Raw genomic sequence first — 15,647 nt, 5'->3', positions numbered from 1 at the left:
GATCTTTAGTGTCTTTTTGACAACAGGTCTTTCCACCATAGCCCTAGACCCAAGGATGAAAGCCTGTATTCCCAGGAGGATTTGCACAACTGTGGTTCTCAGGGATGTTATGGCCCCCAGGCCCTAAAGATACTCAGTGGCAGGATAAACAGGACAAGGTGGGAAATGGCTTCACCATGGTCCGGGGTATGTGAGTCGGTCAGAGGGCTTTTGTTCTGATACACCCTATACATGCACCCCAGCCCTTACGAAGGCCACAGCAGGTCTTTCTCTACCTTTTATGAGTAAATACATGTTCCTGGCCCACAGGCTCTTCCTTGGCAGAGCACAGGCACGCTGTCAGGTGGGCCCCCTCGCCCCCATCCCTGACCCACGCTGCCCACAGACTCCATGGCTGTATTCCAGGCTTGGTCTTCCTGGAGGACCCCAGGCAATGCGCAATTTGCTTCTTGCTTCTACTCAACACTGAGTTCACGGAGAACAGGTTGCCTGGCCCAGGATTTCCCTTTCAGAAGTGACCCTGGGGGCCAGTCTCACTAGTTCTGCATTTTTAAAGGTAGCTTTCACAGGGAGTTTGTGTTTCTCTTTCCCAGAGGCTTTTTCCAGGTCAGCACTCTCTGGAAGGGCCCAGCCTGCGGCCAGGTCCCTCTCCCACCTGCCCCCACAACGGCAGCCCGCACACCTCCATTAAACAAGGGGGAAGAGGCAGGGGAGGAGGGCTTCACCTTTAATTGTGCTGAGGACAAAACAGGATTCATCTTGGAAATTCTGTACCATCTGAAAGGCAAAAGAGAGAACATGTTCTTCAACCGTGAGTTCATCATTTGGAAAGCTGCGGTGACTGAGCCCAGCCTCGCGCAGCTGCAGAAACGCCAATGCCACAGTGTCTACAGGCACAGGAACACGGTAACCGCCACTGCCACAGTGTCCACAGACACAGGAACACGGTAACCACCACGGCCACAGTGTCTACAGACACAGGAACAGGGTAAACACCACTGCCACAGCAACACAGTAAACACCACTGCCACAGCGTCTACAGACAAAGGAACACGGTAACTACCACTGCCAAAGCGTCTACAGACACAGGAACACAGTAACCGCCACGGCCACAGTGTCCACAGACACAGGAACACGGTAACCGCCACTGCCACAGTGTCTACAGACACAGGAACACGGTAACTACCACTGCCACAGCATCTACAGACACAGGAACATGGTAACCGCCACGGCCACAGTGTCCACAGACACAGGAACACGGTAACCGCCACTGCCACAGTGTCCACAGACACAGGAACACGGTAACCGCCATGGCCACAGTGTCTACAGACACAGGAACACGGTAACCGTCATGGCCACAGTGTCTACAGACACAGGAACAGGGTAACCACCACTGCCACAGTGTCTACAGACACAGGAACATGGTAAACACCACTGCCACGGTGCCTAATAGTGTCTACAGACACAGGAACATGGTAACCGCCACTGCCACAGTGTCTACAGACACAGGAACACGGTAACCGCCATGGCCACAGTGTCCACAGACACAGGAACACGGTAACCGCCACGGCCACAGTGTCCACAGACACAGGAACATGGTAACTGCCACTGCCACAGCGTCTACAGACACAGGAACACAGTAACCGCCATGGCCACAGTGTCCACAGACACAGGAACAGGGTAACCACCACTGCCACAGTGTCCACAGACACAGGAACACGGTAACCACCACTGCCACAGTGTCTACAGACACAGGAACATGGTAACCGCCACTGCCACAGTGTCTACACACACAGGAACACGGTAAACACCACTGCCACAGTGCCTAATAGTGTCTACAGACACAGGAACACGGTAACTACCACTGCCACAGTGTCTACAGACACAGGAACAGGGTAACCGCCACGGCCACAGCATCTACAGACACAGGAACACAGTAACCGCCACGGCCACAGTGTCTACAGACACAGGAACACGGTAACCGCCACGGCCACAGTGTCTACAGACACAGGGACACGGTAACCGCCACGGCCACAGTGTCTACAGACACAGGAACAGGGTAAACACCATTGCCACAGTGTCTACAAATGCAGCAGGAACATGGTTGTTATAACATTCACCGAAAAACGAGGACACACAATCAACGTGTAACATGACTGCAGTGTAAGTAACAGAAACCTGAACATAACCCCAAACAGCTAGTATGAACATGAAGGATGGAAAGAGGCCCAAAAGGGAATCGAGATGTTACCATTTAATACTGGGCCACTGATTTCTGTTTGTTTGCACTTTTTGCTTTTTCCTAGTTACTGATTCTTCCAATCCCTATAACGGACACATTGTAGGAATGTGTATGTGAATAATAGCAACAGATAAAAACACCTAAATAAAATGTTTTTAGAAACAGAAACTTTGGTACCGGTAAGGCCAGTGAGTGGATCACCTGAGGTCAGGAGTTCAAGACCAACCGGGCCAACATAGTGAAACCCCACCTTTACTAAAATACAAAAGCTAGCCAGGCATGATAGCAGGAGTCTATAATCCCAGCTATTCTGGAGGCTGAGGCAGGAGAATCGCTTGAACCTGGGAGGTGGAGGTTGCAGTGAGCTGAGATCACACCACTGCACTCCAGCCTGGGCAATATAGTGAGACTCTGTCTCCAAAAAAATATATAAACAAAATAAAATATATAAACATACACATAATACACACACACACATAAGCTGATACAATAACAAAAACCCTTTCAAATTGAAAAATACGCCATCCACATTTTATGGCCTGTTCTGGATTACTGCCTCGAGAATCTTGCAAATGCATCCACCTGTTGCCCCGTGCCCCTCCCGCAGGGCCTAATCCAGTAGGGTCTGCACATTAGCGTCCTACAGGGACGAAATATAAAGGAGGGCTCCACTACCTGTGTCTCTAAATGGGACAGGACACTGCTCAGCAGCCTCTTCTCTGCAGTTCTAAATTTGATGAACTAATTACCCAGTGACCTTGGACAAGCCAACCTTTTTAACTTCCTGAATCCATGGCTCTATCTGTAAAATGGGGCTGATTTAATGACAAAAATATAACCAGAATGTAGAGCTACAGGCACTGTGTCCACTACTGGAGGGGATGTCAAGCTCTCTAACACTGTTCATGGGACCTAGTAAGAATGGCCATGCATTTCCAGCAAGGAACTTTTCCTGCATTCTACAAGTCATGAGCTCTAGACAAACTCCTGCATGACGAACACAGGTATGAGACTGGTCAGCACAGCGCCGTCTGCAGTTACATGAAACTCCTACCAGCAGTCAATCAACAGCAGAAGCATGAACCAGCTGTGATGGAATCAAGCATCTCGGCAGTGCCAATAAGCTCCAGCTGTATACCTCCAAACAAAATGTGGAATGAAAGAAGTCACAGAAGAATACACTATGATTTTACTTACAAAAAGTTTTTAAATAGCAAAATTAAACAATATATGGAGGAGGAGCAAGGGAATGCTTAATAGAAAATTCATACTAGCTGGTTGGCTGTTATGAAATCAGTCCACAAAGGGGTTTCTAACATAAACATTCTGGTAACCGGAGTGCAGGTACATGGGTACTTCAATGCTTCTTTAACTGTATAAATAAGTTTTACATATTCTTTCCATATTTATGCTGAATTTCACAGTTTACATTTAAAGAATATTTTTTAAATGTATAAACAGGCCAGGAGCAGTGACTCACGCCTGTAATCCCAGTAGCCTTTGGAAGGCCGAGGCAGGTGGATTACCTGAGGTCAGGAGTTCAAGATCAACCTGGCCAACACGGTGAAACCTCGTCTCTGCTAAAAATACAAAAATTAGCCAGTCCTGATGGCGGGTGCCTGCAATTCCAGATACTCTGGAGGCTGAGGCAGGGGAATCGCCTGAACCCAGGAGGTGGAGGTTGCAGTGAGCCGAGATCACACCACTGCACTCCAGCCTGGGCAACAGAACGAGACTCCATCTCCAAAATAACAAAAAATAAAATATATAAACTTACACACAATACACACACTAGCTAACACAATATCAAAACCCCCTTTTCAAACTGAAAAAATGCCATCCACATTTTATGGCCTGCTGTAGATTACTGCCTCGAACCTTGCAAATGCATCCACCTGTCGCCCCCTGCCCCTCCTGCAGGGCCTAATGATGCGTGAAGTACATTTATTCTATTCTGCTGGCCTGCTCCATCTAGGACTCTTGGCAGCCCAGCCACTTGGGCATGCAAAGCCCTAAGCAGAGCCCACATGGGCTTAATCAGTAACTCACTTGTTTAATAAAGTACCCTTGCACCCCAGGGGTCGGCTCTGCGGCTGCCCAGGCTGCCTCCAGCACTCTGGGCAATTAAGAACCAAAGGTTTCCAATACATTCCGGGTTAACAGGCAAGGAGACCTTGGGGAATGAGAATCGCCTACTTAGGCGAGGTGGCATTTGGGTTCTGCTCTCTGCTTCACTTGCTTCACTGCCTACTCTTGAGCACACAGGGCAAGCTGAGGAAGAAACTGCCTTCAGGGACCCGTGAAATTGCAAGGGTTTCCCACATTTTTGGCTTTCGTCTTCCCAAAAGGAAATTCATTTTGAAATGCAAAGTGACAAGCCTTCCGTGACACTACGGCTGTCCACTGCTCTCGGCACATTCACCTTCCTGGCTATTCTAAAGTCAGCTCTCAGGTTAGGAACTTCAAGCTTCATTTTCCTCATCTGTAAAATGGGAGTGAAAGAAAATAGCTAGGCTGAGCACAGAGGCTCACGCCTGTAATCCCAGCACCTTGGGAGGCCGAGGCAGGTGGATCCCTTGAGCCCAGGAGTTCAAGACTGGCCTGGACAACATGGTAAAATGTTGTCTCTACAAAAAATAAAATAAAAAAATTAGCCAGGCGTGGTTGGCACATGCCTGTGGTCCCAGCTGCTCAGAAGGCTGAGGGAGGAGGATCACCTGAGCTCAGGGGGTCAAGACTGCAATGAGTCTAGCCATGACTGCGCTACGGCCTGGGTTACGGAGTGAAACCGTGTCTCAAAAAAAAAAAACCCCAAAAAATCTGGAATGTGAGATAAAAGTAATTCTGAACAGGTGACAAAAACAGCAAGTTGCAGATAAATGTACGGCGGGATGTTTGCTTCATGTTTTATTTTATTTTATTTTATTTTATCTTATTTTGAGATGGAGTCTTGCTCTGTTGCTCAGGCCTGAGTACAGTGGCTCGATCTCAGCTCACTGAAACCTCCGCTTCCAGGGTTCAAGTGATTCTCCTGCCTCAGCCTCCTGAGTAGCTGGGATTACAGGTGCCCACCACGCCTGGCTAATTTTTGTGTTTTTAGTAGAGACGGGGTTTTGCCATGTTGGCCAGGCTGGTCTCGAACTCCTGACCTCAGGTGATCCACCCACCTCGGCCTCCCAAAGAGTGGGGATTACAGATGTGAGCCACCATGCCCAGCCTGCATGTCTTAAAAACCTACATCTACATACACTAGGGCACATACAGAGACAAGAGCACAGAATCACATTAAACCTAATAACTCTTCCAGGAGAAAAAAATGGGGGCAGATAAGGGTTTTTCACATCTGCCTTCTGCTGTTCTAAGTTAACTTCTTATACTAATTACAAATCACTTTGAATGTAAAAGGCAGGACAAATCCTGTGCTCTGAATAGCCCTGTGCTGCCCAGGAAGGCTGTGGCACCTTCACCACCTGGCAGAGGCCTCTACTCTCCTTTCCCACAAGCCACAGCCTCACCATCACGTGCCCCCAAGTCCATTTCACCTCTCCCTGGGACCTGTCGCCCACCCTGGGGGAATACCCCTCTCATGACCTGCAAGACTGAGATGAAGTGCTCGTGAACACACAAGGGCTCTGGCGGCTGAAATGACAAGGGCCAAGAGGATTATTCATGTCAACCTACGAAATATACAAACCCTTCAAAGCGTGACGTTTTTATACATCCTGAAATCTGTTAAGATCTCTCTACCACTAACTTCCCAAAATAACAAGAGCCCGGCAGGTTCACGGTCAAGGACAACACCCACCCCTCGTTGAGTGTCTCCTGGCCCCGGCTCCTGTTCCCTCACTTTGCACTACAGTCTGTTCCACAGGTATACACATCCCTGTTCTGCAGATGTGCAAACTGGGGCACAGACAGGTTCAGCAAATTTCCCCAAAGTCATTCACCAACTACGAGGCAGTTCTGGACACCAGTCCAATTCCAAAGCCTGCATTTTCCTCTACTTTTCCCAGTCACCGTTTCAGTACTCAATGTCACTAGGTCAGGAACACTCTTGGCAGCGCCACCAGCGAAGGCAAGGACCAGGCATGGGAAGAAACGAATCAGTCTTAATCCACAAATGCTGTCCTTGTGTGCTACCACTCCTTGGCTGGTCCAGGGCGGGGCTCTATAATCCTCTATACAGAGGACTTCAGAGTTCTCCGAAGTGCTCGGGGTCTGCTGGGGTCTGAGCTGCGGGCACATGATCCCATCCCTGCTCTCACCAGCACAGCCCTGTTTAAAGGTTTCACTTCAGCCAGTCACAGTGGCTCACGCCTATAATCCCAACACTTTGGGAGGCCAAGGTGGGTGGATCGCTTGAGCCCAGGAGTTTGAGACCAGCCTGGGAAACATGGCAAAACCCTATGTCTACAAAAAATCAGTCAGGCGTGTTGGTGAGTGCCTGTAGTCCCAGCTACTCAAGAGCCTGAGATGGAAGGATGGCCTGAGCCTGGGAGGTGGAGGTTGCAGTGAGCTGAAATCACACCAGCCTGAGCAATAGAGCAAGAACTTATCTCACAAAAATTTAAAAAAAAAAAAAAAAAAAGGCTGGGTGTGGTGGCTCACGCCTATAATCCCAGCACTTTGGGAGGCCGTGGTGGGTGGATTGCCTGAGCTCAGGAGTTTGAGACCAGCCTGGACAACACGGTGAAACCCCCTCTCTACTAAAATACAAAAAAATTAACCAGGCATGGCAGCATGTGCCTGTAGTCCCTGCTACTCAGGAGGCTGAGACAGGAGAACTGCTAGAACACAGGAGGTGGAGGCTGCAGTGAGCCAAGATGGCACCATTGCACTCCAGCCTGGGTAACAGAGCGAGAGTCTGTCCAAAAAAAAAAAAAAGTCGGGCATGGTGGCTCACACCTATAATCTCAGCACTTTGGGAGGCTGAGGCAGGAAGACTGCTTGAGCCCAAGAGTTCAAGACCAGTCTGGGCAATGAAATGAGACCGTGTCTCCATTTTTTTTTTTAATACAAATTTTTAAATAAGTAAATAAAGGCTTGACTTCAGTAAGGGCTAGAAATCTGCAGGCTCAGAGCTTGGGCCCTGCAGCTGCAGTCCCTGGATTCCCACCACAGCTCCACCCCTTACCCGCTGTGTAACCAGAGGCAATTACTAAGCCTCTGTGCCTCAGTTCCCCATCTGTGAAATGGGATAACCATAGCACCCACGACATAGAGAGACAGGCAGGATTAAATGAGTCGCTATGTATACACTTAAAACAACAGCCGGGACACGGCACACATTTGTGTTATTAGGTGGAAGGGGTCCAGTATAGAACAAACTTAAAAGCCTCTGTTCTACAACATGCAAGGAATGTTTGTCTGAATATGTCAGCAAGCATATTCAACACCCCCTTCTTAGCCAGGGGTGGGGTCAGATACCTGGTGACCACAGCACCTGAGCCCTCTGCCAGCAGCTGCGTGTGCTCTGCACAGCCCTGGGCCACCCAGGAAGGCTGTGGACCCTTCACCACGTGGCAGAGGCCTCTGCTCTCCTCCCCTACAAGCCACAGCCTCACCATCACCTGCCCCCGAGTCCATTTCACCTTTCGCTGGGGCCTGTCAGCCACCCTGGGGGAACGCCACTCTCTTGACCTCCACAACCCTGATGTAAGCACTTTGGGCAGAGAGTGGAGTGTGTGCTCCGGGCTCCCACAGGGCACCCAGCCAAGGAGGGGTAAGGAGTGGCTACTCGGCATGTCAGCCTGTCGGACCCAGACAGGGCCTCAGCACTCTCTCTCACAGCCCCAGACAGCCACAGCAGCAGGTGGCGTGCAGACGAACCTGTCTGTCACTCCCAAACCCAAGTGTGTTTCCGGGACAGGGGTTCTGAAGCTCCTCCCGGGGCCCAGAGCGCGTTGTGAGGGCAGGCCGGACAGCAGTGCTCACCTCGTTGCTCACCACCACATGGATGCCGGTGGGGCCCTGCCGGTAGACTCGGTGGATGTGCTGGGGGGAGATGCTGTACAGGCTGGCGATCTTCTCAATCAGCTCCAAGGTGGTCAGCTCTTCCAGGAAGATGGCGTGGTATACTGGGGGAGGGACGACCAAGCATCGCTTTCCAAGTGGTCATTCCGTTAGCACAAGCCTTCCTGTGCCCTCCCACCCCATCCTGAGAAAGCAGTAAGTCCTCTGTCCGGATGCCATGCCCAGGGTGGCGGGGTGGGACCACGCTGCCACTCTCTTTGTTTTGTTTTGTTTGGCAATGGAGGCTTACTCCGTCGCTCAGGCTGGAGTGCAGTGGTGCGATCTTGGCTCATGCAACCTCCGCCTCCTGAGTTCAAGTGATTCTCCTGCCTCAGCCTCTCAAGGAGCTGGGATTACAGGTGTGCACCACCATGCCCTGCTAATTTTTATATTTTTAGCAGAAACAGGGTTTTACCATGTTAGCCAGGCTGGTTGTGAATTCCTGACCTCAGGTGATGCGCTCACCTTGGCTTCCCAAAGTGCTAGGATTACAGGCGTGAACCACCGTGCCCAGCAAGCTGCTACTCTTGATTCCTCAGTCTCTTTTGAGGTGCTTATGTGAAATGCAGAGATTACCTAGACCCATCCCAGGCCCAGTGACACCCAGCTGGGCTGCAGGGAAGTCAGGCAATTCTGACATGCAGCCAGATGTGAACCCACTTCAGAAGAAAGGAACAAATCCTGTCCCTTTTCAGCTCTTTTCACTGTTTAAAGGGTTGTTGGATAGCTGGAGGTCAATGAACGAAAAGTCAAAAGGAACTATTACTTGACAGCAGAAAGAAGGCCTGGTCTTTGTCCCTCCCTGCAACACAGACCATACTCAGCCTGAGCACAGTGACCGTAAGGATAGAAGGGGACACAAGGAGGCCACCACAGTGTCAGCAAGTGGGAAGATAACAGGGACACTGACGCAGACCCAGCCCGCACCAGCTGGGCAGGAGCAAACGCCACCGCGACCCAGGGTGCGTTACTCAACTTCAAAAGTCCTCGAGTTCCTCAAAAGCAAATGCGACTGCATCAGATTCAAGGTTCTCCAGCCTTTTCGTCACCTGAGAAACCCTTGGTTCGATAAACCTGATCAGAGGCCCAATATTTTAAAAGCATGCACAGGTGGGCATGGTGGCGCACGCCTATAATCCCAGCACTCTGGGTGGCCAAGGCAGGTGGATCTCTGGAGCGCAGGAGTTTGAGACCAGCCTGGGCAACAGAGTGAGACTCCATCTCTATAAAAACATACAAGAATTAGCCAGGTGTGGTGGTGTGCACCTGTGGTCGCAGCAACTCAGGGAGATGAGGCAAGAGGATGACTTGAGCCCAGGAGGCTGAGGATACAGTGAGTCAGGGATGCACTACTACACTCCAGCCTGGGCAACAGACCCTGTCTCAAAAACAACCACACACACAGGGTGGCTCTGTGAGAGGAGGGCAGCAGAGGCCACAGGGTTCCAGCTGCTGACCAGATCCTGACCACAGTGAGATCGCCATGTACTGTGCACTGTTCCTTCCAGTATGACACCAGGTGAGAAGCCCAGCCCTCTGTGCTAAGATTTCTTTTTCGTAAGAGAATTCTATTTGTGTATTTTTCTTTTTCAACTGTTCCGAGCCAGTTCTACTTTTTCTAACTGTATTCCTTCTTTATCCTTTTCTTTTTCCTTTTTCTTCCCGAGATGGAGTCTCACTCTGTGGCCCAGGATGGAGTGCAATGGCATAATCTCGGCTCACTGCAACCTCTGCCTCCTGGGTTCAAGTGATTCTCCTGACTCAGCCTCCAGAATAGCTGGGATTACAGACGCCACCATGCATGGCTAATTTTAATTTTTTTAGTAGAGACGGGGTTTCAGTTCGTGGCTGATCTCGAACTCCTGGACTCAAGTGATCTGCCCACCTCGGCATCCCAAAGTGCTGGGATTACAGGCGTGAGCCACTGCGCCTGGCCTACTTTTTCAATATTTAGAGATGGGGTCTTGCTATATTGCCCAGGCTGGCCTTGAACTCCTGGGTTCAAGGAGTCCTCCTACCTCCCCAGGTACTGGAATCACAGGCGTGAACCATCACACCCAGCCATAATTTTGCTCCTAAAACAAACCAAGCTGCTAGCAAAAAGAAGTAGCAGGAGCCCAGGCTGGCACCTTTCACCATGGCCACCGGGAGTGCTTGGTGGCAGCAGGAAGGCGGACAGCCACACCTCTGAGGTTCTGGAGAGCCTCCTCTCATTAGGAGCTGCATGGGGATCAGTTTGGGGAAACAAAATGCTCCAGAGTGGGCCTTCCTGGCTCTGATCCTGACTGCCACTCACTGGAAGCAACACCTGGGGCAATCCCAACACCTTCCCAAGCCTCAGGGTGTGCACTGGGGCAGCGTCCACACTGCGCGGTCAGACTATGCACCATGCAAGGAGTATGCACTGGGCTGCCCTTTCCACACGTGGGTGTGCGGGAGCCCCAGACTGTCCTGCACCATTCACTGGAAATGAACAGAGGCTGGACCGCAGGCTCAAAAGTGACTGCGGCGCCCGATGTGTGGGTCCCAGCTCTGCTCCCCACAACTCACCACACAGGCTGCTGTCTCCACTGCCCTCCCGCTTCTGCTGCAGGGGCACTCGGTTCTGCTCCAGCTCCTGACAGACATAAATGGTCATCTTTGGCCTCACATTCCTGGCAGGAGAGGAGAAAATACAGAGTAGGTGTGGTGGATCAAGCGCGGCTGTTTCACAACATTCCACGATGGAAACAACAGTGGGCAGAACTCGGGGAAGAAAACAGACAGCAGTAGGGATGTGGAGTGGCTGTCATGGGGCGGTGGATGATCCTCCCAGGTCCCACAGCCTGCCCAGGGGTACTCTGTCCCAGAACACAAAGCTCAACATATGAGACATTTTCAGGCAGCAATTAGAGCGCGCACTGTCTGTGGCTTGCTGTACACCACGTACTGTTCTCGGAACATGCATAGCTCATTTCATCCTCACACAACCTGCGAGGGAGCTAGGACCATCGCTCTCATTTCACATTTGAGGAAACTGAGGCTCGCAGGGCAAAAGGCTTTCCCTTCACTGCACAGCACCTAAGAGGCAGATCTGGGACTCAAACCTTGGCTCTCACTCGAAAACCATGCTGCCCATGAGTGGCTATTAAAACTTAAATTCACTGAAGTTAAATAAAAATGTCACCCATCACGTCAGCCACACGTGGTCAGCTCCACAGCCACACGTGGTCAGCGTGGTTGTGGAACATCTCTGCCGTGGCAGGGAGGTCTGCAGGGCGGCGCTGCTCTGGAGTCTGCCCTGAAACTGCGGCACAATGCCATCTGACCAGCCCCAGTCCACAGCTCCCCTCGGGGAGGGGGCAGCTGAGAGCCCAGGACCACACAAGCACGTGAGAGCTTGGGCAAGTGGCTCAGAGGCCAAGATCCAGAGGCCAAGGTTCTCATCCAACCAAGAAGAGGGAGGGGTCTCCAGGCGGGGTCTGCAGCAGCTGGCCACATGGGCCACATCTCCCACTGCAGCGTCTCACGCCCCTGCTGTGGCCTGGGCCCCTCTTGTCACACCTCCTCCTATTCTTGACCCCACATTTCAGGAGTCCTGTCCCCACCAGCCAGACGACCTGCCATCCAAGAGGCTGAGGTAGGGGCTTCCCGCCAGATGCCACGTATACAAACCTTCGGCTGGCTTCCCAGAGAAACCAACACCTACCGGCCTTTGATGGCATTGAAGAGCCGGATCCCATCTGCGGGACCACAGATCTGGACCAAATCATCACGGGACATCTTCAGCAAGTCAGCACCTGAGCAGGAAGACGGGGACACCTGATACATGGAGCATAGAGAAAGGGCTCTGTCCCCAAGCACCTGCAGACCGCAGAGCACTGGGGGACGGGGTGGGGAAGAGCCAGCTGCACCTGTGGTAGGCACCAGATATCTCACAGAGAGAAAATGGCAAAACACTCAACATATCAGATCAATCACAGCCACTCAACATATCAGAAGATCGATCACAGCCCAGGAATTGCCAGTGCTCACAACAGTGAGCAGAACAGGTCCCCACTGCCTGCCCCCCCTTTCTTTTCTTTTCTTTTTTTTCTTTTCTTTTTTGAGACAGAATCTTGCTCTGTCATCCAGGCTGGAATGCAGTGGCACCATCTTGGCTCACTGCAACCTCTGCCTTCCAGGTTCAAGTGATTCTCCTGCCTCAGCCCCCCAGGTAGCTGGATTACAGGTGCCCGCCACCAAACCTGGCTAATTTTTGTATTTTTAGCAAAGATGGGGTTTCACCATGTTGGCCAGGCTGGTCTGGAACTCCTGATCCCAGGTGATTCATCTGCCTCAGCCTCCCAAAGTGCTGGGATTACAGATGCCTAGTCTTTTTTGTTTGTTTGTTTTATAAGAGACGAGGTCTCTCTATATTGCCTAGGCTGGTTGGTCTTGATCTCCTAGGCTCAAGCAATCCACCCACCTCAGCCTCTCAAAGTACTGGGATTACAGACGTAAGCCACTGAGTCTGGCCTCTTCTCTTTTTCTTTGACATATAATCAGTATGCATAGATGTCATCAGCACAGGGCACTGGCCACATGTGCATCTGTCTGTTTACGGAAGTAGACGATTCACTGGATGCTGACCATCTGAATAAACCCCTGTACCCAGCACTCAGAGCAAGCCGTGGAACATTACCCGCCTCCTGCAGGCCCCTCGCGCTAGTCACCACCCCACACCCATCCAGGGGAGCCACTATCCTGACTTCTTACAGTGCAGACATGTTTTGCACATTCTCTAAAGTTTCTGTACATGGAATTGAACGGTAGGCACTCTTCCTGGTCTGGCTTTCCTCTCTCCAAGTCGTGTTTCACGGGGCATTTGTGTTGAATGTAGTCACGGATTGCTCGTGCCCATTATTATCTATCATCATTGTGTGACTACACCACAGTCCACATACCCACTCTATGTGGATGGGCCCTGGGGGTGTTTCCGATCTGGGCTATTAAAAATAGGCTCTCTGAACGTTCTCATACACATCCTTGTTCATTACACATGGGCGTGTCTGCCAGGTGCAGCCCGGGAGAGGGCTGCCAGGTCACAGGGTGTGTTTCGTCCTGGCAGATACTGCCAACAGTTTCCCAGAGGGTCGCATCCACCTACAGTTCCACCGCAGCACGTGAGGATGGGGCCGCATTTAAAGGAACAGAGGAAGGCAACTATCTTATGGGGACAGAAGCAAGCATGGCGTGAGGGCTACCCATTCCTCAAAGCTCAAGGGGCCCCCGAGAGCCTGGTCCCACATACTCTCCAAGGTACTAGTACATCAGCCTCAGTCGAAAGCATGCCCAAGGCCACAATTCCCACCCCCTCCCCCTGCCACAATAAGATACTGTTTTAGGGACAATTCTATGACATAATGGCTTCCTTTCCATTGGGAGTAAAAGTCAGAGTTCTTCCAGGGTCCCCATCCTGTCTGCATCCCTCGGTGCCTCTCTGACCTCTCCTCCCTGGGCCTGCTCCACTCCACCCCACCTGAGTCCTCTGCTGCGTGACCACACAAGGCAGGTGCCCACATGGCGGCTGACTGCTCTACTTTAGACCACGGCCAGCACTCCTCCCCTCCTCCACCCAGTCCAGCTCAGGGTCCCCTCTGAACCCCCCACCCCAATCACACACGTCACACCGCACTGAATGAGCAAGTTCCGCATCTGTGCTGACTTACGGCTGCAAGCTCCCAAAGACAGGGGTCACTGTCTAACCCCACCAAGGGGCCTTCCTCCAACAGGCTCTCAGCAGTGCCGAGCTGAGCGTGAGTGGGCGCCGTTTCTCTTCCACTGCCACAGATGTCTGTGGGACCCGCTCCTTTAGGTGTGGCCGAGCCTCTACTCTGTCACTGTAGATGACCTCTATGCAGCGGCAAGGCTCACTGCTCAGTTCACCTTTGCACCCCACAATACCTGGCTTGAGACTTCTGTCTGAGGGCCCACGAGTAAGGGCTCTGAAACCATTTAAAGAAGGAAGAGCCCACTTTCTGTCTCATCTGTGGCCTCACCTCCATCTCCCAGGTCGTGGCTCTGGAGCCAGTGTGAGGAGCAGTTCTTGGGTAGGAAAAGCAGCAAGAGCTCTGCATCCCCCTGCTGGGCTAAGGGGACTGTTCCTGGAGAGACCAGAGCTCGCCCTCCCCCAGAGGTGAGGGGATCTTGACCAAGTCACCCAGGTGGTCCCCATAAAGTCGCACTCACCCGGGACCTTCTGGGGGCAGCATCTCCTCTGTCTAGCACTTGGCCCAGGGTTGGGCACGTGGGCGAGTAAACCCACACTACCCTGGGTCTCCCAGCCAAAACCACAGCGCTGCCTGGGTTGAGAGCAAGTCCTGGAAGGTGACCGGCCTCGCTAAGTGTTTCCAAGATGCCCAAGGGCTTTAAACGCGATTCGGAGACGCTCACCTGAGAAGCTGGCAAAAAGCCGGCAGAACTGCGAGAACCTGTTGCGGTGGAGCCACTGCTGGGCATCCTGGATGGAGGCTGATGGGAGCAGGTGCTGCGGGCAGAGGGGACAGGCCTTGAGATGGTGGCTCAGGGCCCATGAGGGACCACCAGCCAGAGAGCCCTGCTCAGACACTTACGTCACTGCCCACGGGCAGGGCCTCCACGGGGTGGGTCGGAGAGGTGTTGCTGCAAAGGAAAAGGACCCAGTGATGAAGACAGAGGGGACCCCCAGGGCCAAGGTCCCAACCCCCAGCCTGGCGAGCTTACTTCCCATCAGGTGCAGGACTTGTTCTAAGCAAAATGAGTCCTCAAGAATTTCCTGAGTCGTAGAAACACAGTAGGAGCCAATGGCCAATCCCTCGAAGTCCCTAACTGAGCCTTCGGTTTAGACAGGAAGTTCTGATAGGCTACACTGCCCCAGCCAATGACACTCCTCTACCCCGAGTAATCGAGTAATTGGCAGCACATCCCAGGCCCCTGCTGGCTGACCCCTGCTGGTCTTAAACTTGGAGATTCAAGCTCCAGCCCCAGGGAAGGGCAGACTGACCAAGGGCACCCAGTGCCTCAGCACCGGGAAGGCTGCAGCCAAACCCAAGGGTCCTCCACCAAACCCTTTGCCAGGTGGTGACAGGAGAGGACAGAGGAATCCCACGGGGAGTGATTTTGCAGGGAACAAGCACCCGCGGCTTGATATCCATCCACTGTTCTGTTTTCTCCCGCGGGGGTACACATGCTTCCTCGGGGGCTGGCTTGGGGAAGAGGCACAGACCTGAGCGCTCTCCAGGTGAATGGTGGTGAGGGCCACACAACACTGTGAATGTACTTAACGCCACCGGACTGCACACTTAGAAATGGTCAATTTTGTGCTACGTGTATTTTTCTACAATGGGAAAACGAGACCCCCTTACAGGGCTGATCCCCAGATCTGGAATCAGTG

At 52.1% G+C, this 15,647-nt stretch overlaps 1 protein-coding gene across 1 annotated transcript in view; it reads right to left on the bottom strand.

Annotated features, from left to right (window-relative positions):
* Positions 1-15,647, bottom strand: part of TFCP2L1 (transcription factor CP2 like 1) — a 74,586-nt gene that overhangs the window by 9,995 nt on the left and 48,944 nt on the right. Inside the window, exons 9-14 of the mRNA XM_039479980.2 lie at positions 14,848-14,896; positions 14,669-14,762; positions 11,943-12,033; positions 10,805-10,908; positions 8,177-8,319; positions 726-777 (exon numbers count right to left, since the gene is read on the bottom strand). Coding sequence (XP_039335914.1) covers positions 726-777; positions 8,177-8,319; positions 10,805-10,908; positions 11,943-12,033; positions 14,669-14,762; positions 14,848-14,896 — 533 coding nt within the window. The remainder of the gene's footprint in view (positions 1-725; positions 778-8,176; positions 8,320-10,804; positions 10,909-11,942; positions 12,034-14,668; positions 14,763-14,847; positions 14,897-15,647) is intronic.

Source organism: Saimiri boliviensis, chromosome 5 (assembly GCF_048565385.1).
Source record: "Saimiri boliviensis isolate mSaiBol1 chromosome 5, mSaiBol1.pri, whole genome shotgun sequence".
In the NCBI taxonomy this organism is placed as follows: domain Eukaryota; kingdom Metazoa; phylum Chordata; class Mammalia; order Primates; family Cebidae; genus Saimiri; species Saimiri boliviensis.
This window is presented reverse-complemented; position numbering and strand designations above follow the sequence as displayed.